Genomic DNA, 24,412 nt, shown 5'->3' with positions numbered 1-24,412 from the left:
TCTTTCTCACATGGGTGTGCACTATAAAACTCACATTCTTCCTGAACACTGACCTAAAGTTCAGAGTGCCAGGTGTGTAATCTCTCTTGCCAGTACTTCTCATTTCCTTAGAATCAGTCTACCTTCATTTGAGGAGAATGTTATAAGGCAGCAGCTTATCATTTGTTGTCTTTCTAGTTGCTCTGTGTAGGAACAGTTGTTCCATGGACAAGTCAAATCCAGCCAGCTGCCTTTCACATCTCTGCTATTCCCTCGGAGTGTACATATTTCCTGATTGGGTCACAGTATGAGAATTGGGTATCATCATATATCTCTGTTTTGAAGAAGTAGTTCACTTGAAGTTGTTTTCTCACTTGGAAATGTATGAAGTTGCTTTATAAAGTTAGTCATTGATTCCCGCTGCTTAAAGTTTCTTTAGCATAAATCTTTGTACATACTTTCACACCTGACAGGAGGACAATATATCATAGACTTCTTAAATTGTATTTTTGTGCATATAAAAAGTATAAATCTCATACCTTATACTACCGTGTCTGAGTAGAGAAAGGCTCTCTATCTGAAAGCAAAATTGCTTCTTTTTCTGCTACAGAAGAGTGAAGAAAATGGGTTTGATATTTGCTACTGTGCTTGAATTAGCATTTTCTTCAACTTACAGATAAGTAGAGCAGGATCTCTCAGCTTATGCCTTGGTCCTAAAGACACAGCTGCTCTTGTGTATACAGTTCTTGACAGCTGAAATGTAGGCCTATGTTTCGTCTTGTCTGTTTTTCAGGGTAGAAATTCAGACTTTCACAATAAGAATTAGTCATCAGTTGTGTGAGTGTTGAGCTTTACTCCCAGACAGGTGAGTTCGCAGATAAGATATCCATGGTGTCATCTAGCTGTAGGTCTTGTAATACTCTGTTCTATATGCCTTATTTCCCCCCGTTCCCCCCTTTCCCCCCTTCTCAGAAATGAACCAAAAAATCACAGTTGTCTGGGTAGGCAGCACACTTTTTTTTCCTGCTGCATGTCCTGGGATTCTGTGGTGTTGCTGGTATCGTAGAGCATATGCAGTCACTTAAAGTCTAAATTTCCAAGGGGTTAGGAAATTACCGTCTTGAGCATCAAAGACTGATGAAACAGTGCAAGATAGACTCAGGCATCCTAAAGTTTGGGACATGATCACTTCTTCCTCCAGCTGTAGGCCTGCTTCAGAATTGTTCCTGGCTGTTACCAGGGTCTAAAACATCATTCAGGGTCATGGCTGAGGAGAGTGGTGTTACTTGGGAGATGGTCCATCTCCATCAGTAATTGTTTGCATGCTCATCAGCTGTTTTCACCAAGAGAAAAAATGTGAGTGAGGATGTAGATCGATTTAGGGCATTGGGTAAGAAATCCATTAGACTATTTGTAGCAACTGATTAGCTGAAGTGAACACTTGCTAGGTGGTAACTTTTAAATTGGATGGTGGTTGGTTTTTTCATTTTCATAGCAAGAAAATACAAGTGCGGTTTAGCAGAAATATTGTTAGGTGAGGCGATCCATGTGGGTGTTCTCATATTGCGCTAAATGGGTAATTAAACAAAAAAATATTTGTTGTGTACTAGTGCAGCTTCTTTGCCTGTATACACCTGAAGTAAAGCAGTGCTGGAGGAATCCGATGCAGATAGATGTCTTTTTCAAACTTGTTCTGTTACTTGGCTAGTTTTACTTCTGTTGTCGGATATTGTTTCTTTCCCATGCAGGACATGAAGTAGCTGTTAGTACGAACTGCCCTATGGATACTAGAGGTTCATTGTGGTTGAGGACACAAGTTATGCTCCCTGCTAGCAGATCACTGTCTTCTTGTGAGTATGCAAGGATGCTGCTTTCAAACTAAAAACACAACAGAATTGTTTCTGAAACGGTAGGTTTCTCATATGAGTGATTACATACATTAGGTTGTTCTAACTATGGAGAAACTGTTTTGGTGGCATAGTAAAGTATCTCTTATGCTAATTTCTTTTTCCAGAATGTCTGGTAGTCAAACATGTGAGGCTGACAAAGATTTTTTTGCTCACATCCACCCTTCTCCCACAGACGGAAGAAATCTAAAAAACAAAGTGAATCCTGCGGTTCACTCACCGTAACAATAAAAGCTATTTGTTGAAAGGTTAAATGTGAATATATAGGATTAAAATCTGGTTTTGAAATAACGTATGGCGGGGTCAGTCGTTATACTTTTAAGAGTATGTTGACCTTAACAGTGATTTACAAATATGCTACAAATATGGCTAAGGTTGGTGGGTATTAGAAATTATTTTTTCCCCAGTGTTTTAGCACATGAACATTATGTTATTTCTACGCTTATCTGAAAGTCAGCATTGTCTGTTACTGAGACTGGAAGAATTAATATCTAACAGAATCTGAACCCTTCAATGCTAGAGAATTTATCTAATCTAGTAAAATTTGTATCACTTCATTACCACAGGAGAGACCTTAAGCTAAGCTTTTAAAATCCCAGTCTAGAAAAAGTTTGTCCATTATGGAAGTTATCTGTTGAGCAATACTGCCTTAATTTGTCCCTGTTAAATCAGTGAAGCTTACTTATAGAGTCACTGAGTTTCTAGTCTGTGGTGTTAAATATTTGATCCTTATTCTTCTCAAACATTGGAGACATTAGAAAGAAAACCATCATAGTGATCTGAAAAAGGAGTTACGCTGTACAATTGTCATTACTTGACTTGCTCATCAGACCCTCATTTTCTTACTTGCAGATACCTTTAAAATGCGACAGATGGTGGGAAGTAGTACTTATTGACTTAGAATAATGCTTCCTAGTGACTCCATGATATTTAAATGATGTGCATGCTACTATTTCTGCTCCTCTGACAATAACTTTCATTCCCTCTTCAGCTATGCTAAGAGCTGCAAGTGAATAAGGACTGACTTCAGTCATGACCTTTTTATAGTATGTGAGGAATTCGTAGCTCTTGCATGCAACAATGGAATAACTCCTGAACTAAAGCTGGATGTGCCATTCTTAGTTTCTCTCAGCGTAGTGTGTCCTTGCTGTGGCAACAATGCATGTCACCCACATAGGCGTAGCAACAGTTGTGTACCCCAGTGTACCTCATGAAAAGCATTACTGTCACTGTGCACTGAAAAAAAGCAGTATGGAAGGACCCCAAGGAAGGCATCTTCATCAAGACTGTTGCACTGTCTGGCATTTGTCGTAAGTGAAGTTACATGATAGACAGTACATCACTACATTGTGAAGTTGTGTTGTCAATAGTAAGATGTGTTTTGCTTGTGATTATTTCATGTCATTAGAAGAGTTTCATCTGTTACGTGTGAATAAGGGTGTTATTGGTTGATCTGCTATTTGAAAATTGTTACTATTGCCGAGCTGTTTTGCAGTCCTGAAATTTTAGCTTTTCCATTTACAAAGCTTGTCTTAGTCACAGGTCCTCTGTTCCTACTTAGCAATTAAAATGAAAATTGCAAGGATGAGAAACGCACCAAGGAGACGTGCCTCTCCGAGGTGGAGCAGATCAACAGCAAAATAAGGGAGTTGCCTAAGGATCTTACACTGACAATTAAACTAAGAGAAGGATACAAGAGTCATGCCCCGATTTATGTGGATTAAGCTTACTTTGTAGTGATAATTATATACTCTTCTGAATACAATTTTAATATCAGATGTGAAACATCAGCTACCCTGATGTATAAAAGAAGATTCTACTTTGTAGAATGTTGCCTAGAAAACATGACTTTCATGATTATTATATACATTTTGGACTGGATTTACTAGTTTGCCTTACGTGAAGCCTCAGATAAACAAGTTGATCTGGTTCTGGTGATAGACAAAAAAGCAACAGAGGGAGTCAGCAATAACCCGTGCTTGTCTTCCATTGCAAGTTCAGTCCAGTGCCAAAAGCTGATTTCTTTCCACCTTCCAGGAAAAAAAGCAAGCACTTCTCAAGTAAAATAAACACTGCTTGCCCTGGAGGTGCATGCCAAGATTCTCAATATATCACATTCTTCTGTCTTCCAGATGTGGGAATACAAGACTGATTTAAGGCTTTGGAAGGAGAAATGCTAACCTCTCATCTGTTACAGTGATGCTCTCACACTCTGTGTATGCTCAAATAAAAGGCCAACACTGCCTTATACTTCTGGGACTGTCGTCATGTTCTTTGTGTTTTATCACAAATTTGAGCTTGTGTCTGTTCCTTTACTTAGGAGGTTTGAGCTCAAGCAGCAAGCTAGTGGTTTGAAGAGGAGATGCAATTTTAAAGAAATTTTCTTGGTATAGTTTGAGAATTGGCCCAGGAGCATGGGACTGTTTTGCTGACATTTCATCCTGTCTGCCTACAGAAGAGAAAAAGAGAACATGGAAGGAAAAATGTGAGGGGAAGAAGTTAATCTTTTCCACAACTTGAGGGAGGAAGTTCTTGAGTGGTGATACTAATCTCTGCTCACCTCTCTCTAAAACGAAGGAGGAAGGAACAGTGCTTATACTAAAATAATATTATTATCAGGTAGCTGATTGAATGAAAACACCACGGAAGTGTGTGTGTTTGCAAAAACTTAGATTCACATGATTTCTGGCACCTATGTAGAGACTTAAAAAAAGAGGGCAGAGACAGAATTTGCATTTTGAATTTACATTTTGTCCCCTCTTTGTATCTATAGGAGAAGTGAAAAGAGTGGTCAAGGCACAAGGGTTTGTTTCCTTATCCTTCAAAACAGTAAATGAGAATAATGTGCAGTAATTAACTTGAGAGCAGGATTCTAAACAAAAAAAACTCTTTAAACACAGTTGACTTGATTAGCTTGTATATTTACCTTGATTGCGTGCTTGACTTGAATATTTGCAAATAATGCCTTATTTTGTGGACAGTCTATGCAAATTGGACCTGCAGCTATAGGAAACCACATTTTATGTGCATGCATCTAAGTATGTGCATATTTGAAAATAAGGTTTCAAAGACTAATGAAGTGCAGGCTTTCTAACTTGGCTCCAGGGTTCCACACTTAAGCGCAGTTTCAGTGACAGTATTATTGGGGATAAACTAATTGATAGATGCATTCCAGGTCTTCTTCAGGGGGTGTAAGATGTGGGTCAATGTAAATAAAGAGGATAGATGCCAACATTCTGAAATTACAGGGCATGGTAATGACTCCAGATGCTTAGGTTCTGCAATGGGAGAGGCCAGACTTTCAAAACTGTTCAGGTATAACTCCAGTTCTTTTTAACTGGGATTTGTGCATATTGAGTGCTTTTTAGAAAGCACTTCACACTCAGTGAGTGCTGAATGAACGTGTCAGTGTTTTGGTTTTAGGCAGCTAATCATGGCTTTAGAAAGGTGAATTTAAAAGGTTCTTTTGAACAGAATTGTCTTGTTTAAATGTCCTGCTTTCAGGCATTTGTATCTACAGAGGGGTGGCTCTTTGTTCATCTGCTATGAGAAAAGTGCTCCTCAGAAGTTGCCACTTTTTGCCTAAGTATACCTGTGGAACAAAGGGGCAATAATGCTCATATTCCGGACAGAGAAAGTCAGCTAGCAGTGTGCTTTATATGGGAGAAATAAGGTGGTTTTTTTCACCACAGAAGATATTTTGGATATATAGAGAGCTTTCTTGCTATCTCTTTTCTCTGTTTTAAATTTAGTTGATGGATAAATCTGAATACCAGAGTATTTTATGTGATTATCTAGAAACTCTAACAATGTTTTTATATTCTAGATTTTTTTCACTGTTTCTAGCACATCTAATAAAACCTACAGAGTGTGTGACGAGCAACTGCTGTCCATGTTTCTTGGCAATGTGTTCTGATGAGATATCAAATAAGTATGAGGTACTGCAGGCATCTTAGCTGATACTGTTAAAGCACAGCTTTTGACTCAAAGTTTTGATTCTGAAATTACAACACGGGTAAAAATGCTGGTGCGGAAAGTAGGGAAAAAGCAAGGGATATGTGTTACTAAAACCAAAACACAAAGTTGTCAAGCAACGGTTAAGTTGAAGCAATTTAGCCTTTTGAATTTCAGTCTGGTTTTAGGAACTTTTTGACAAAATCACTGATATTATAGTCTTTATTAAATACCGGTATAGCAATGCCTTCCTAATAGTTCATCTGGCAAGAGTTCAATAAAATCTGGAAAGAATTAAGGCCATTAAACTTCCTAACTCTTGGTTGCTGTTGGAGACCTTCAATTTCAAATTTAAAATGCATAAAGAAAGTTGGTGTTTAGGGGAAACAAGAATTTTGATAATTTTGAGCATTTAACTTCTGTGCTGCATACATAAATAATTAAAAAGTCAGGTGTTTTGAAAACTTTGGAAGTAGGGGGGGAAAAAAGTGTGTACCTTGTAAATAGTCATTTTGACAGTGTTACTTGGTGTGAGGGGCTGCTCCTGTTGTGTTTTCCCTCTTACCTTAGACTGAGAAAGTGTCAGGCTTGTGCCATGTTGGCACTGCCTGGATGTTCCATAGGTGGTGTGCTTTTAACATGGGTTGTTGGGACTGTAGAGTGTAAGGGCAAGGAGGTTACTGAGCTTGCTTTACAGGGAAGAGACAGAATTACCCATCCCACTCATCAGGGAGTGTATAAGCTGTCTACCTTAGAGGGAGGAGCTGGCAGTTGATCTTCATGAGCTAAACAGGCTTTTTAAAGGAAGTGTTTGAGATGTGGGAGAGGCCTTTGGCTTAGGCAGTGTTCTTTCTTGGAACTGCGCTGCCTGGATGGCTTAGGGCTGAATGGCGTGGAGGGTGAGAAATTGCACTCAGGGCTTGTTGATACAAATGATTTACACCTGAATTTACTCTCTTGTCCTGGGGCGGAAAAAGAGCAGCCTCCACATGATGCAACTCCTTTCCTGTGGAAATTGTACTTCTGTATGGTCTAGGAGTAAATTCTGTCCCAGAACAAGCAACCTGCAAGTAATATTTGTGTCTATGCTTCTCCAGTGTTAACTATTTTAATTTTGATACTGTCTTCCCACATTGTGTTGTGCTCTCTGCTGTGTGAATGTCCCTGTTTGAATGTTTGTGGTTATGATCTTGTGTGTTTTTTGGGTGTATGGGGAATCCATGCCTTCACAGTTCATACCACTTAGTCCTTTGACATGCCTCCTGATCATGACTGCACCTGGACTTCTCACCTTGTGAAGCAAGGTACGGTAACAGGATGCGCTTAGCTTTGTAAGCCTCCTGATCCCATCTCCAGCTAAGTGTCCGTGTGGCTTCATATTGAGATGCCACCATAATACTGTCCCAAGGAAAAAGGAAGTGAGCTCATTTGTAGAAGGTGCACCTTTCAATTTTCTTTGTTCTGTCCATTTTTATTACAAGAAGTGAAAGAAACAGGGAACAGGATGCCAGCACAACAGATCTTGCTTACCTTAAATGAAGAGGAGACAGGGAGAGGACTCATTGCAAGAAAGTGGCCTGACAGGAACCTAACTAAGAGTCCATTGAGAACTCTGCCAGTGCATCTAGATTTCTTCGCCAGTCAACTTGATACCCTGAAAAACACAGGGACTGCCAGGAGCATCTTTGGAATTTTGAAGCAGCCTAGTTTGTAATGTTAGTACAAGAGAAAAGTCTTCCTTTTACTTGCAATTTTGCATTCAGTCATTTTAGGCCAATGCTATTCAGCTTTCCTGAGATCCACTGACCCTCTCTCCTTGGATTAGACCCTTTTTGCTCAATTGAAATCAGCTAGATGTTTACCCTTAACAGAGATAACTCATCTTTACTCTGTCTTCTCTTTCCTGTGTTTTAAGAGGTTGCTGTTCTTAGTCTGTCCCCTGTTGCTATCACCCACCTTCCTTTCTCCGAGTTTTTAGCCACAGGAGTTTAAATACATATTTTAAATGTAGATTCATTTTAATTAGAAAATGAATGTTATACAACTATATAGCCATGGTCATTACTGCAGTTAGAGGGCTGAAATGTGAAGATAGGCAGTCTGTATAGTTTTGATACAAAAATATTGTATACTACAAAAGCTTTGTATGTTTTTTCTTTTACATAAATTACTTGATACTGCCATTATGTTGCAATTTATCAAAATGTTCAGGCATTACACAAAACCAAAAGCTTTTGTACGTATTCAGCATTTAGCACTTCAGCTTCTGTATTCACAAAGGACCAGACAGTGTTGAAGGTTTCCAGAATCTAAGGAGACAGCAAATTTGGAAGAATTGTACATTGCAAACATCGTAATTCCTACAAATTTTTCATTTCTCCTTGTGAAAAACATCCGTCACAAACAAAATGGTAGGGAAGAAGTAAGTTTTGAGCCAGGCATTTTCACTGTCAGCTTCATCATGTTAAATTAATGATGCCTGGCTGCCAACATGTGGACTGTACAGATAGAGAACTCCAGCCATGCATTTGCCTGCAAACACTTCAACCCAACCTTGCTTCAGTCAGTTCCTTGGTGACAGCGAAACATTTTGTGGAAGCTTCTTTAATATTCATAACCAGTGTGTTGGCCTGCTCTTTGCTGTGCCAGACAAGCACTGCAGCTTCAAGATAGTTTTGAGGAAGAAAAGTTACAGGAAAAGTTACCAAAAAGTTACTGAAACAGATATGCTTCAGTAAGAGTCCCACTCAAATCTCAAATTGTGCCATTTTGCATGTGGCTGTCTTTGTAATAATTGATGTTTTGTTGTATTCTGCTTGGGCTTTCAAAACCAATTTCAATTTTTTTGGGTTTTGATGTGTTGTGATGTTTGTTTTTAGTTACTGATAGCTACTGCTATCTGTAACATAGAAGCAGTTGTTGCTTACACTGCTACACCTGAAGCCTGCATGGCTGCATGGAGATTCATGCACTTCTTACAGTGATCAAGAAATTCTTTTCTGTAGGATTCTTTTACTGTTGATGTAACATGTTTGGGAGTTTGAGCAGACATGCTTATGGTCTCTGTAGGATGTTAAATAGGGAATTGGTTTTTATCTGCTACAGAACAGTCCACACTACTATGTAATCACAGCTGAAAGGAATCAGGATTTTGCAGGATAGGGAAGAGGCGAGTGGCAGAGAAGGATTTTTGGAGGGATTTTTGTTGGTGGTGTTATGCTTAGCATACTTCCTTTAGAATATTTAGCACCAAAAGTTTTCATTTACAGATCATATTTTTTCAGTCCCTGAGAGAAAACGAGATCTTTTAATCTAAATAATCTAGTTTAATTCTAGATGTATGTATTGAAATTTGAGACAGTGCCATGAATCAAAAAAATTGCTTGGTATGGATGATAGACCAGACTTTCTGTGCCAGGTGTATGTGAATCTCCTACTGACTAGAAACATGTTTATCTCTGGCTTTCCATCCATTTACTGCAAGTCTGTGTTGGTCCCTAGCTTTCCATTTTGAATGGTGTATTTATTTTTCTCTTCAGGAATTCAGATTTCATATTTCTTTTAAATGTGGTCTTGAGCTGTTTTCCCTTCCATTATCTTTTGATGATGGCTTTTGAATGTTAATTGTTGAAAATATATCTGGCTTAGTAAATATGCAGAATAAGTGAATACTAAAAACTGGCAAGCTGTGAAGTGAGGAAAAATAAGGTGTCTGTGATGAAATGCAGCCAACAATATGTATTTTTTCAGTAGTGTAGTATAGGATTATAGCTGAAAAGGCTCTGGGTAGTACTTCAGCAAGTATCTTCAAAGCCTATGTTTTCATCTAGAAACTGCAGAATATTCAGTCTTTTGTATTTCTGTGAGATGTGTATGAGCCTGGTTAGCTGGAAGTAAAAAGCATGGAAGGCATGAAACTGCCTAGAACAGTTGGGAAACTAAGTATAGCTAGTCAGCCTGTTCTCCTTGCAAACTGTTAGGTTAATAATATCCATGAGTGTACATCTGAGCCAGGATTGTATGCTGATGGGGAGGCTCCAGCTAGTTGATTAGAAGGGAAGGGGAGGAACCTCCAATAGTACCGTTGGGTCAGCTAAAGCTGTTGATCAGCTACTGATCTCGGGACAATATGCATTGCTTGTGGAACTGTCTTTTCCATTTCAAGCAGCAACTTTGGAGCCTTTGAGACATAAGAAGCTTGTCACTGATGATTGATGATATACCTTAGGCTCATACTGCAGCTCACTGCCTCAAGATTTTATTCTTTGGGCTTTGGAGAGAAGCAGAGAGAGAAGTGACTGCAACTGCATCTCAATCAGAAATATAAATTGGTGTGAATGCTCAATCTGAGAACATTTAGTGTCCATAGAAAGCTGAAGTAATTAATAAGACACATATTTGTTCCTCAGCTTACTGAAATGAAGCAGCTTTGACTTTGCCAGAATATTTAGGGATACATTCTTCAGTTTTCAAAATGGTTTTGGACAACTGAGTAGTATGGTGAAAATGGTTTAACTCTTTGAAAAAATATTAAGGCCTGACCTCTTCTAGCCAGGGAAGGAAGTCTTTATTTGTTTTCTGAGGATGTAATACATATAGTGCCGCTAACAGTTTTACTTTGTCTTCTTAAATGTATAAAGAAGGTGAACAAAGGACATAACTACCAGTTCCACAGCTAGCTAGCTTGCTTGCTTGAATGTTTGTGGGCAGTGACTGCTTATTATTTGGTCATAATTTGGTCACCAAACAGCTGCTCTGTGTAAATATCTCAGAAGAAGAGCTTTCTTTCCTAACAACAGCTTGACTGACTTAAACCTGTCAAAATAATGTTAACAGCTGATTTATGTTAATAAACCTGTAACTACTAATCATTCTGTGTTTTTTATAGCAGAGCAAACTCTTGTCCATAGCATATGGACTACTGCCAGCTTGCTGAGTTTATTGATTTAGTAGCCTACAATATTAATATGGATCGAGTTTTTCTTCTTCATAATATAGCAGGTGCTCTAAGTTCTTAATCATCATGGTGAATGTTTTGTAGTGTTTATATTTGATGGGTTCTATTAATGTCAGAGAATTTTTGTGACTTAGAGTTGAACATGGGTTATTACTACTTAAGTACTACATGCAAGGAGAAAACAACTCTTATGTATTCTTAAATCAGTCTGTCTCATTTCCTAGGTAACATGCATGTGTCACTGGCAGAGGCTCTGGAGGTTCGGGGGGGGCCACTGCAAGAAGAGGAAATATGGGCTATTTTGAATCAAAGTGCAGAGAGCCTTCAAGAACTATTCAGAAAAGGTAAGCGTTTTTAAAGACTGATATATACACAACTGGGAACATCTTGGTTATGTTTGTGTGCCATATCCCTTGTTCTTCCTAGGTTCTAAACCCAAATAATAACTTGCTCCTACGTTATCTTTGGGTAAAGTGCCTAGCTGCACCCCAGCCCAAAGGATGTTTTCAGCCATCACTTCATGTTCTGTCAGGACCTGTGGCACATTGAGTTTCATGTGGTGATAACTTCACTTTGGTAGGAAGCTTCTGCAGAGTCTTTGATTTATTTTATACTTACTGAAATGAGATAGAAATACAGAACAATGATAAATAAGTCTGAGACCATTGGAGCACTTTAGTCCTAAAGGGGTCATAGAAAGGGGTACAGTACAAATGCAGTCATGACCATTCTGCTCTGAAGAGATTTAGTCTCAACTGAAGCAAAGGTGAAGCCACTGAAAACTTAACCAGAGAGCTAGATATCATTCCCCAGAATGCAATTAGCAAGATGTATATAGCTACTGAGAGGAAAGTGGTGGCTTGTTGTACTTTAAAGAAGTAGATGTAAGTATCTGTTCTTCCCTGTCCCACCAACTTAGTAGGCTCTATAGATGCTCTAGCATCTGCAGTACTGCTAATAATTATATGTTTTAGTGCTAGGTCTAAGTATGGAACCCTTTATCTTCCTTATGTTTTTCTTTCTTTTCTTTAAAATCTGCAAGTCCTTAAGCCCCTTGCTCCCCATTTTTGCTTTTTATAGCAATAAAACTTCAACTCAAATATTGCAGTTTGGTGACATAAAATCATAGAATCTTTGGGTTGGAAGGGACATGCAAAGGTCATCTAGTCGAACCCCCCTGCAGTGAGCAGGGACATCTTCAACTAGAGCAGGTTGCTCAAAGCACATCCAGCCTGACCATGAGTAGTTCCAGGGATGGGACATCTACCACCTCTCTAGGCAACCCATTCCAGTGTTTTACCATCCACAGTGTGAAAAAATCTCTTCCTTAGATCTAGACTAAATCTACCGTTTTTTAATTTAAAACCATTACCCCTTGTCCTATCACAATAGACCCTGTTAAAAAGTCTGTCCCCATCTTTCTTATAAGCCCCATTTAAATATTGGAAGGCTGCAAGTAAGGTCTCCCTAGAGCCTTCTCTTCTCCAGGCTGAATAACCCCAGTTCTTTCAGCCTTTCTTCATAGGAGAGGTGTTCCATCCTTCTGATCATTTTTGTGGCCCTCCGCTGGACCTGCTGCAACAGGTCTTTCCTGTGCTGACATTTTTAACCTGGACTCAGATAAAATGTATGTTCCCATGATGCATCTTAGTATTTCAGAAAATGTATGGGGGTCATCTCCTTATATCTAAGCATGAATATGTAAGCTTAGTCAGTTTTATTCAGGAAAAATCAAAAGCTCACACCTTGAAAATAGCCGTTGTTTTGACACATTTCTGTGTATGGGGCACATCTTCATTATTGAGGGCAGAATCTGTTGTATTTTTGCATGCATTTGGCATACAATTTCATCAAGTTTCAACATTTAAGTTGTTTTGGTGTATGGGATTTTTTTTTTTTTTCTAAGATTGGTTTAGACACTCTGTCAAGTCAGACACTAGGTCTGCCTCATACATTGCACAACCTCTGATAGTGGTCTCTGTTGGATACTTAATAAAGACTCCAAAGAAGGCAAATGTGGGCAGAAACTGCCATACGGTGTTTGATTTCTGATCGAGCTTGACTTAGCATTGTAAATGTGAAATTTTGTCAGAAATATTTTTGGTATCCAAATTATGGGTAGTTTTTATATCTTATACAAATTTCCCTTTTCCTCTTAACCAGTGAGCTCACAGCCCATGTGTGGTGAGAAGCGTTCCCTATTAGGAATGCTGAGTTTATTGTTGCAATTTAACTGACTGTCCTGCCCCTCTGCTTCTTGTGTTACAAGAAAGTGAAGCCTGGCATCTTCTCTCCTCTATATTTCTCTCTTTTTTTCTCAGAGAGAATCAGATGAATGATTTTTTTGTTTGTTTGTTTGTTTTTTTAAGAGATCAGGTTGTTGAGACCAAGTGAGACATTGACTAAAGAGAGATCTTGAATGACTAGAGGTTTACTCTTGTACACTTTACAGGAATTAACACATTGAACTCTATCTTGAAATGTACCTGAAAGATCACAGCAGCACAAGTGAAACCACTTAAGACATTATTGTAGGTCTAAATTCTTTTCAAGAAGGAAGTCTCCACTGAAAATAAGAGCTCACCCTTTTTTGGCCTGAGAGTAATGCAGAAAAGAGTTACCATAATTACTATGAAGGCTGCATGCAAGCATTGAGAATAAGAACAGTGTCAGTTCTCTTTCAGAGGGACAAATACTGAAAGATGAGACCACAAAATGGAAATCTGCCCCAGGACTTCTGGTATGTGCTTTTAAGGTAGAGGAATGTTTGCCAGTCAAGACTGGCTAAGGTGGCAGAAGCTTCTGGTATTACTTCCTATCACTGAAGACCAAAATACAAATTCAGATAAAATCAGTGCCAGAAGAATCTGACTCTTCTTGGAGATGAAACTGTTTTATTGAGTTGTTTTTCTGCTAGTTCAGCAAACGATTTTCAGTTGCATGCTATTAATTAACCTGGGATATAGCCCTGTGGTAAAATGCACTTCAAGAGACAGCCAAATGAAAGAGCTTTACTGTGTAGCTAAGGTTGACAAAGGCAATCTAATTCCTCCAAGCAAGATTAGGATAACCAGTCTTTAATGAAGATTTTGCTTCACTGAGGAAACAATCTAGAAACCTTTTTTCGTCATCTTGAATATTAGTTGCTGTACTGGCTTGTAAAGATGCGTTGCAGAGATGCAGGAGCAGAGAATGCAGAGGTTCCTATAGGCTTGTCAGACTTGATTTTGTTCTTTATTTGTGGAGGACTTGTAGCAAACAGAGGATCCTAAAGAAATCCTGTTTTCCGTTGTCAAATTTCAGACTTAACATTGGAAGAGCTATTCTATGGTAGAGGGTGAGTTTCCAAAATTTTTTGGAACTGACCAATTGCTTCTGGACAGAGGGCAATGAGGCAAGCTTTCAGCTTCTGCAAGTTCACAGCATGGTCAGCACTGACCAGTCTCAGAGATGCTCTTTTCCTCCTTGCATAGCTCTGGAGTCATGGAATCACAGAATAGTGTTGGTTGGAAGGGACGTTTAAAAGGTCATCAAGTCCAATCCCCCTACAATGAACAGGGACATCTTCAACTAGATCAGGTTGCTCAGAGCCCTGTCCGACTTGACCTCGAATTTTTCCAGGTATGGGGCATCTACCACCTTTCTGGACTACCTGTGCCAGGGTTTTACCACCCTCATTGTGAAAAATTTCTTCCTTGTATCTAGTCTGAATCTGCCCTCTTTTATTTTAAAACCATTACATCTTGTCCTATTGCAAAAGGCCCTGCTAAAAACTTTATCCCCATTTTTCTTATAAGCTGCCTCTAAATACCTGAACACATTGTTCTGTAACAACATCTAAGCTTTGACAAGCGTTTTCTATATTAAGTTTCTTCAAAAAATTCAGGCAAGGCATATTGTTCAACAGTCTATGGTCCAACTGTTTTGAAATGAGGGAGGTAAAAAGGCCATGGAAATTGTCACCTCTTAAATTGCAACCTGTTGGCAACCTCCTGTGCCAGCCTAGCAACCATGTACACTTGGAGGAATTACCAGCCCAAGTAACCATTTATTTATGTGATCCTGGTAGAGTTTTGGTAGAGTTTTGGGATTCTCAACTTCAAACATGCTAGCCTATTACTCCATCAACTGAGAATGTGTTCTTCAATTAATTTGTTATTTAAACTAGTTTCAGGAAATTAGGCAAAAATGCCCAAAACAAGCTTCTGTTACAGATTTGATGACTTCTTGATTTATAAAAGTTCTGCATGTCTTTTAGTGAGTTGTCTTTTTTATTCATCAAAGCACTGAATAAAGGAAGCACAGAATGAAAATGCACGTCTTACATGGTTAATCACATATCGTACCATGTCTAATTCAGTGACTGATACAGAAATGTGCATATTTTTATGCCTATTTGTATTTACAATTCTAACAGGTGTTGAACTCTTTAAAAACACTTTACAAATTGATTTCAATCATTATAAGCAATGAAAGATTAAATTGAAATGCCCGGTTGCTAACCACTGATTTAGAAGATCAACTCTGGTAGCTGTCTTGTCAGCATATTATAAGCTGTTAAATGGAGGAGAAAGACAACCTAGTACTCGGTTGCAGACCTGACATCAGTTGTACTAGTGATGTTGAGATTAATCTGAAGATTTGAAAAGGCCGATACCAGACCTGCCCTTCTCTTACATCTGTTTAATTATCTGCAATAACTATTTTGTTGTTGAGAGGGTGTATCAGCTGTTTTAGACATGCTGTATCTTGTACTCAGTACTCCATGAGGTCAAAGGAACAAGTCTTTGAAGTGAAGTATCTCAAATGGAAGCATATAGATGTAAGGAGCATGCTGTGCTCTCTGCTGCTGAGAATTATAAACCAGATGTCCCTCTAATTTGGTAGATTTGACTGGAAAACTTACCAAATTTGATTTATCAAAACTTGCAAGTGGGAAAGACTTCATGTATCACTTAGGCCACTCCTATGTTAAAGTGTGTACTGTGGATTCTGAAAATAGTTGGACCTTATGTTTCAAGAAGGGTTTAAAGAGAGGGAGAAGAGAAAGGGAAGGAAACAAGTGTGATAATAGAAAGGCAGGTTGAGCAGAGAAAGAGACTGTCTTGCAAATTTGTGTATGGGAAATGAAGAAATATATATAAGTATATAAAGAAAAGTGATGTCATCTGAAAGTGGATATGAAGAAGGACAGTTGTGGGTTTTCAAGACCTATAGATCTTGTCAAGAGCCATACTATTGCATTTGCTTAGCTTGGATGAGTATAATGAAAAGAAGGAAAGTGAAGTATGAAATGGGTTGATAGAAATTAGTGTTGGGTCCCAAGTAGTCATAGACCTCTTTGGGATGGAGCAGGAAATTGATTGTTTTGGTTGACAAGGAGGAAAATGCAATAGGGAGGGAGTGGGGGGGGAATCCTCATGTTCTCATTTTCCAGCCACTACTTGCTGGCAAGTGTTAAATAATTGATTTTTCCCTTTACCAATAACTCTTGAGGAATGATGCCGACACCCCCGCACCCCTCCTTCTGGTAACATTTGACCTTTTGGTTGCTGAGAAGGAGAGACATCAAGCTTCTGTGGTTTTTGGTGTGGTGGTCAGTTTTTTTAACTTCAAGCTGAAAGAGCTTGAATTGTGTATGTAGTTTGGGAATTCAAAATTACCTGCCATGAATATTATATAATGGCTCCATTTTAAATTTCTGCCTGAAATTTTTCATATTTGGCAACTTTGTATCCTGTCAAACCCTGTAAAGGACTGGTTTAAAAGGACTGGTTGGCAGACGCTATGTAGCTGTAGATTATTTCAGTTTTTATTGCATTTGAAACTAGTTCACTCTGTCGCTTAGACCACACGATTTGTCTCTGTCTTGGCACTGCTTGATAAACTGCGCTCTCACAAGTGTTTTGTTACCAAGTTGCATAGTTCTGGAGTTAACTCAGAAGGCTGGCAGCTCTAGTGCAGTTGAAAGCCTACTGGATAGAAAATTGACCAGGAGCCATACCCTTAATTCCAGTGCTTTTAGAAAGAGGGGTTTGAATCTCTTTTTTTTTTCTTTTTTCCCCTGTATTTTGGGGAGTATGTTTCCCTTACTGCACTTGTAAATTCTTCTGAAAGCCTAAACAGAGGATGACGTTAGTACTATTATGACTGGAAACGAGTTTCTGGGTTTTTTTCCTATAGTCCCTGGCTACTTGATGCACTGCATCTTTCTTTTTTTTCCCCCATGGTACAAACATATGAAAGGGTAAGAGTAGAGTTAATTAAAAATACCTTTCCTAGGTTAAATCTGCATGTTAGCAGCTTTGAGAGAGTTATTTTGGTTTGCGATGCATGCCTTAAGGAAGGAAATTGGGAACGAGTTATTTTATTTTCATCCTTTTTAGCGGAAGATTAGATTCCCAAAGTTGTGTTGTAGGCAGTATGATCTGCTATATTAGTTAAAAGCTACTAGAAAAGGAAGCTAAGAAAATGTCAACAAAATGAACTTGGCAAAATCAGCCCTTTTTCTAAATTTGCAATTAATTGCATTCATTTTGCATTGCTTCATATCATGAAGACTGTTGAGTGTGGACAGAAATATTTTACATGGATGAATAAATTCAGCTATTGTAGGGGACAAATGCATACTCCAAAGTTTGTTCAGATTAATATTGGGAAGACTTCAGGATAAACGTGGTTTGGTTTTTTTATTGTTCTTAAAACTAAATCGTGTTTCCATCTCATTAACTCTATTCTGAAACATGCTACAGAAACAAATGAAGAGTTCATATATATTTAGTTTTTGTCATACGAAATGTTAAGGATAAAGCCTCAACATTACTTAAGGTTCTTGAATTGGGGCTTTTAAGCAGAAATCTTATAATATTTTCAAATGTGTATTTTTTTTTTTTTTATATCAGTGTATACACACTGTATCGGTGCATACAACACAGAACTAGTGAAAAATCCAGGAGTTACCTGAGGGTTATTATTGGAAGTTGATGGCTGACTAAGATCTTCTTTCTAAAAATGCTTTGCTGTATAATGTAATATTTTCTTATATATGTAAAATAGGAAGGGTCTCTCCATCTTTACATATCTTTTGTTTAGCATCTGAACTTACTGCCACAATAGCGAACAGCAGTTTTTCTGTTTTGTTTCAGAGGTAGTGGGGTTAGAGGTATAGCGCAAAAGGTCATCTCTTGGGGCTGGGAGGAACAGATAATATTATTTTCATTCTTATTTAAAATTTCATTTAATTTAGTTGATTAAAGTAAACTTCCACCACTTTTGCCATACATGGTGTTTAAAGTTCTTGCTGGGAGAGTTTTATTCAGCTACTATTGATGGCTTTTTCACAATATGAGATATTTCTAACCTCCGGTTTTGAAGTTGGCCATGCTAAGAGAAGTTATCTGTAGGGGTAATGTCATTTGCTTCATGCCAAGTGTCTTGCTACCTGCTGCAGTGAAACCATGGTCTTGGACACGACTGATTATTTTTACTACTGTATCCAGCAGATATGTTGTTGTGGCCATTAAAGAGAGTGATTCCAGGCTTAAATCTTTTTGTAGCTACAGGTTGATTGGATTGCTCTGGGGAAGAGGGAAAATGTGTATTGCAGTGTAAGGATTGGTAATTAATGTTGTTCAAGTACCTCAGCAAATGCAATTCTTTGAGTGTTGGCTGGACTTCATTTTTTTATAACATCTTGATAAATTCAATATTTGGAAGTATTTGAAGTCACACTGGGGGAGGTCTTGAAACAGAAAGATACTTGTACAGCTTGCTAGTTGAGCCATATGTTTTGTTTTAGGTTAGCTTATATTTACATTGGTAGGTTCAAGTAACATACATTGTTGCTTGCAATTTTATGTACTGAAATAAGATAGGAAACCCCCCTGCCATCTTGTATTCTGTGTGAATATGATTATGTGTGAGACACATCACCATGTATGGTTTTGTATTTGGTATTTTTCAGAGTGTTTTGGGGCATTATTTGGCAGGGAGGGGGGCAATATGTGACAAAGACCTCTGGTTTCCATGGGGAGCTTAGCAGTTCTGTGCGAGAGCTTAAATTGGTTTAGCCTACATGATCAGAGACACTATCCATCAATTAATTATTTCTTTTGGATCTAGGGGAGAAAGCCGGTGCAATGAAATACACTCCTCTAAGCAAGAAGACTGATCCTCTCTTGTATGTTATAGAAAGCAGAGCAGGGGGAAAACAATTCTGCACTGTGAATCCTAAGCTTGTCATACTGGCTTTCAGCAAAACACACTGACATTTTAAAATCCATTAGAAAAACTATGACAAACTCCTTTGGTTCTCAGGTGATTAAACAACTTGAAATAACTACTTGAAGTAGACTCTGTAGGATATTTCCATTTCTAGAATGTTTGTTGCCCTCAATGGTCTCTCTTCCTTTTTAAAGCAAAGTTCTGCATAGTGATTTAAGGTATGCCCAGAAAAATGTGTATGTTAGTCTTAGACTGAAAAATTAATTATTGGTATTGAATGGTATCTCGTCGGTAGGAGTGGAAACTTTCTGAGCTTCAGGATCTGAAAGTTGGGAATGTTTTTCTGAGTAACTGTACTACCAAGTTATTAATATAGTTTTGCTTTGGTATCACAATGTAGAAAATCTAAAAGCAATTTCTTAGCTTGTTTTGGAGGAAGGGGAGTTGAAGAAATTGAAGGACTGACTTGGTAGATCCTTTTACATCTGATACCTGTAAGCAGTAATTTAATACATTTCCTAGGAGATTAGAAATATTCTAGATTACAAGATAATTGAACAGGCTAGGAACCAGCACTGTAGGAACATCCTGAGCTGATAGAGTGGAAAATATTGTTAGTGGTGGAGCTGAAGGAGGAAATTATTATTCTGCTGTTGTTGCTTACTATGTATAGGGAAAGGGAAGACTTGTCCTTCAAACGTGTGTTTCCTCAGATCTTTGATATAGCATGTAGCAGAAAACATAGTAACTGTCTCTTTGGCTATAGAAAAATAAGTTAACTTTTACTTAGAATAAAAGCTTATGCCTCCTTCAGTGAAACTGAGCTGATCTACTGTATGAGGTGTAGAAAAAAAAATATTTTGACTCAAGGAGATGGTCTCTCTTTCCTATCTTGGTTAACTTCTACTTTCAAGGTAGATTTTTGGGGGTTTGACACCTTCCCCTGTGCGTGTGGCTTGTTCTTCCTCCCCCTTCTCCCCCCCTCCCCCCTTTTTTTTTTTCAGTAGGTCTGTGGCCAGAAGTTTGACAGCAGTATTATCAGAATTCAAAACCTAGCTGGCAAATTGCGTATTCATGGTGTAGGAAGTTTTCTTTGTCGCTTTTGGTTCACCAATTTCAGTGCTTTTTTTCCTGTTTTCAAGTATTATTCACAGGGTTTGAATGGGTGATCTTACTAAGGTTTCAGGTTTATTCTTTGCCTACTTCCACTGCTGCCTGGAATTACTCTTTTCTTTTTCACTTTTGAAATATTTTTTTTCTTTAAACTAAAAAGGACTTCTGTGCCCCAAAAATTCTGTTTAGTCCAGTTCTATCGGCTCTTCTAATAAGGAGTATTTCCTCTCTCTATTAACTTTGTCTTCTCTCTTCAGATCATTGCTGCTGCAGCAGTGCTACATTAGTATAGCAGTTAACTCTATTCTTATTGTAGAATGTATGCTACAAAATGTGATCATTTTATGTCAACTAACATAAATGAAATAACCTGAGGACAGGAGAAGTTGTGAGTATTTTAGCAGGCTTTTCCTGGGATTGCTGGTATGAAGCAAAGAGTAGTCAAAAAAGATAGGTGTTACTCCTTAGTGTGATTAAAATTGAGGTGGTGGTTGTGTTTATGAAGCACCACGGGTGGAAAAGTAAGCATGAATCGATTCCATTAATAATATGCAGGCTGATTTTAAATGTGTCTTTGAGCAAATAAAATAACGTCAAACAAGTGCATCAAACAACGTCACTTTAATTTCAGGTTTGTTTTTTTCCTTTCAAATACAGCTGATCCTACTGCTCTGGGGTTCATCATTTCTCCATGGTCTCTTCTGTTGCTTCCATCTGGCAGTGTATCATTTACTGATGAAAATATATCCCAACAAGACCTGCAAGCATTCACAGCACCGGAAGTTCTGCAGAACCAGTCTCTATCATCTCTGTCGGACATTGAAAAGGTACAGTACCTCTTTCCTTGGCAGACAGCTGTTGTCTTTTGCTGTTCGTCCCTTCACAAAATAGCTTTAAACTATCCTTTTTGTCTTCCTGTGGTTCTTGATTTGTATGTGTAATTGTTGATTTCTTTTGTGAGAGCAGGAGGGATCCTCGTACTCCGTTTTTGTCCATAAAAGTGGAATAGTGATTATGGTTGTATGCATTTATGAAGAAGTGTCTGTGTGCAGGTCCCTGTCATGTGTGTGCTACTGACAACCATACTTGGGCAATGGCTGCACATAATAATTGACCATCAAACTAGTAGTAAGGAACACTTCTTTTTCTAAAAGATTTCAGTGACATCAGTTTTAATTTTTTAAAATTTTTTTGGCAAAATGCATCTGAGAGGTAAGCAAAGGAATTACTCAAGCAGTCCAGGGCTTAAAAAAATGGGATATTCCTACACTTTGAAGAAAAAGTTCAGTTTAATTAACATAAGTATTCCTCGGTTGTGAGCAAAATTGTTCCTCTCCACCTTGCTTTTTTAACACTTCCCCAAGGGTAAATGTTCAGGCAGGTAAGGTTTGTATTTGTGAGCTCCTCGAGGTCATTGATATGCACAGTGAAAACGACTAGCTTCTCAATTGTCGTCTTACCAACGATTTGCTGCAAATGGTAACACTTTCCCCAGAAAACCATCTCTAAAAGATATTTAGAAGTGAGAGTAAGAAGGAAGCTGAGCTATATTTCCATCTCCTTGGCTTCTCTGCATCAATAATCCTTAGAGAAGGAAGCTAGCCGCAGCCAGTGTTGTAATCTGGAAACAATTATGACACTTGGCAGTCTTCCTCCAGGAAGAACAGCGACATGCTTTTACTCCAGAGGAAACCGGTATTAGCATTGATTGCTGTTGTGTGCACAAGGACTATTAAAACATGTTTTTCTGCATTGAATGTTTTGTGTTTGCAGCTTTTTTTCTTCTAAACTTTGTATATAGTCAGTTTTCTCTAGGACTGTATCACTGAATATCTACTGAAAAATCACTGTTTCCTCAGTTACTCACAAGCCCTTTAAACATCCCTCTTGCCTGGCAGTATAGTCAAAATCAATGGTATCATAAAATATGTACATAATTTTATCTATGACAAAACTATAAGCAATTAGCAACCTAGGTTGAAAGTTTTAATAGAGAAGTAAAAATAACACTGACATCAATGCAAATTCAGGATCAGTTATGTGAGATGCAGCTGCCAAGCTCTGTAGTCATACTGTTGGAATTGTTTATCTTCTTTCAGGAGAGACAACACTTTTGAAGACAGTTAATGTTACCACTAGTGCCAACTCTGAAGTTAACGTACAAACAGGCCTTTAAAAACGCCAGAAAAAACTGTGATATGACATGTTTGTGACCTTCATCAGAGCTGATTGCATTCTTTGTTCTGTGCCAGTATTAATTCAGTATGTTGCTTTTTTGTTTTTGAAATAAATAGAGAACTGTTACTACTAAAAGCCATGCTATGATGTTTATCCTAATCTTTAGGAAGGGAAAACTCAGAGGGACTGCTGTGGCATGTAAATCCAGTACAGAGCATTATCAATAGGCAATGACCAAATATTGGCATTCTTCACATATGCAGTGCTGATTAATCCTTTCTGATTACGGCTGTGTGAATTTATTTCATTATACCAGTGTAGCCTTGCTTGCTGGAAGATGATGACAAAACTGAGAATCTAGGCTGCAGCAACTGTGTTGCTGTTTTCATTGGGAAACAATTAGATATGGAAATAGACAAGCTTTGGCTTTACATGAGCAAATTACTCAGACAGTCATGTCTAAACTAAATAAAACCCTTTAGCTTGTGGTATGCAGCTTTAGCATTGGGTTGAAACTTCAGACTTTGGGCTTGAGATGCATTAACTCGTCTTGTGTTTGAACTCCACTTGATTTCTGTGTGTGTTTTACACATGCTGGCGGGGGGGGGCGGGGCGCAAAATTAATTGTTCTGATAGCCTGGGATGGTACAAAAACGTTTGGAGAAAACTTGCTGCTACCATTCTTGTTCTCAGTTTAAAGCCTTGTGGATAAATCACACAGCTGTTCTCCCAGTATGGTAGTCACGTCTGGGTGCTATGGACAGATGGACATTATGGACAGACATAATCTGAAGATGGGGTCTGTGAGTTACTCATCCTGCATTTGCTCATGTGAGACCCTCCAGTTGAATTCTTAGAAATATACCATTGTGTGCAAAGAATTGAAGTCTTTTCATGATGGCAATAGTATATACCAGTATATGTAAAAATAATATTTGATAATGCATCAGGAAAAAAATAAAAAGACTGGAGTGTCTTTAATACTGGTCTATAATCCCCCGGTTGGGAACTACACAGTATAGTACATTTGTACAAAATGCTTCAAACGTATCAGTCCTCTTGGGTTTATTTGCTTACTGTATATGGAAGGAGAAAGCTACGTGAAACATAGCTTTGTGCAAGAACTTTTGTCCTATTATGCCTTTATTAGTTGAGGTTTAGTAGGGCTGATAAGTAGCTTATATCTGCATCCTTCTTTTGACTGTTTCCCTTTACGGTTGTATTAAACTGTGTGTTAGATGGTACACTGGTTATTTGTCTTGATATACTGACTTCATGTTTCTTAGGTCTTGCTTTGTACATGGTGACTGCAGTAACTTTTAAAGTTTTTTTTTTTTTTTGTTCTGTCACAGCTTGCTGTAGTTCACTGCATTAATTTACTGGAAAACTTTGGCATTTTCATTTTTCGTTGTTCTTCTGAAATCAGACCATATCTGAAAGCTGCTGAAGGCAGAAAAACGTCTTGTTTCTTAAGGCCTTGTAATGGACAGTGATAGGGTTGCATTTGTCTCTTGAGTTACAACTTTACTTGCCAAGACAACGTAACAGTGTATTCAAGGGTAAATATTAGAAAAAATGATAGTCAATGAATACCGTTTTGATTCCAAGACACCTAGTCAGTCTGAATACAAAAGAAGTCTGAGGCAACTGAAAGCTGATTAGAAATAGAGTAAGCCAAGTGTTAAAAATAATAATGAAAGATTAATTTGGAAATTAATTTGATGTTGATTTGTATGTTGTGGAAAATATTAGAAGTATCATAACACAAAAATTAACTAGAATTTTTAAATAAATGCTTGCATGTTATGTGCCTCTAAATCAAAGGTTACTTCATCTGGAGAGACAGAAGGGTATTTTGAATATGAATGCTTATTAGGTAGTATTGTACAAAAGCATGAGCTACTTATTATTTGAAATTAGCAAAATTCTTGGGTTTTTACAACACAATTTTTCAATAGACGGTTTTTGTCTGATTTTCATGATGGAATTCTCCTATGTGAGGAACTTGACGTCATGCTTCACAAAGTCAAGTAGTGATGATCTTGTAAACAGACTTGTGGGATTTCTTTTTTTTTTTTTTTGTCTTGATATATTGACTTCA

General features: G+C 38.0%; 1 protein-coding gene across 1 annotated transcript in view; it reads left to right on the top strand.

Annotated features, from left to right (window-relative positions):
• Window positions 1–11,026: 11,026 nt before the first annotated feature.
• PTPN13 (protein tyrosine phosphatase, non-receptor type 13 (APO-1/CD95 (Fas)-associated phosphatase)) overlaps window positions 11,027–24,412 on the top strand; it is a gene marked incomplete at its 3' end in the record, with an annotated part of 101,849 nt that continues 88,463 nt past the window's right edge. Inside the window, exons 1-2 of the mRNA XM_010297153.1 lie at window positions 11,027–11,141; window positions 20,791–20,960. Coding sequence (XP_010295455.1) covers window positions 11,027–11,141; window positions 20,791–20,960 — 285 coding nt within the window. The remainder of the gene's footprint in view (window positions 11,142–20,790; window positions 20,961–24,412) is intronic.

The sequence above is a fragment of the Phaethon lepturus genome, unplaced genomic scaffold (genome assembly GCF_000687285.1).
Source record: "Phaethon lepturus isolate BGI_N335 unplaced genomic scaffold, ASM68728v1 scaffold7901, whole genome shotgun sequence".
NCBI classification, from domain to species: domain Eukaryota; kingdom Metazoa; phylum Chordata; class Aves; order Phaethontiformes; family Phaethontidae; genus Phaethon; species Phaethon lepturus.
This window is presented reverse-complemented; position numbering and strand designations above follow the sequence as displayed.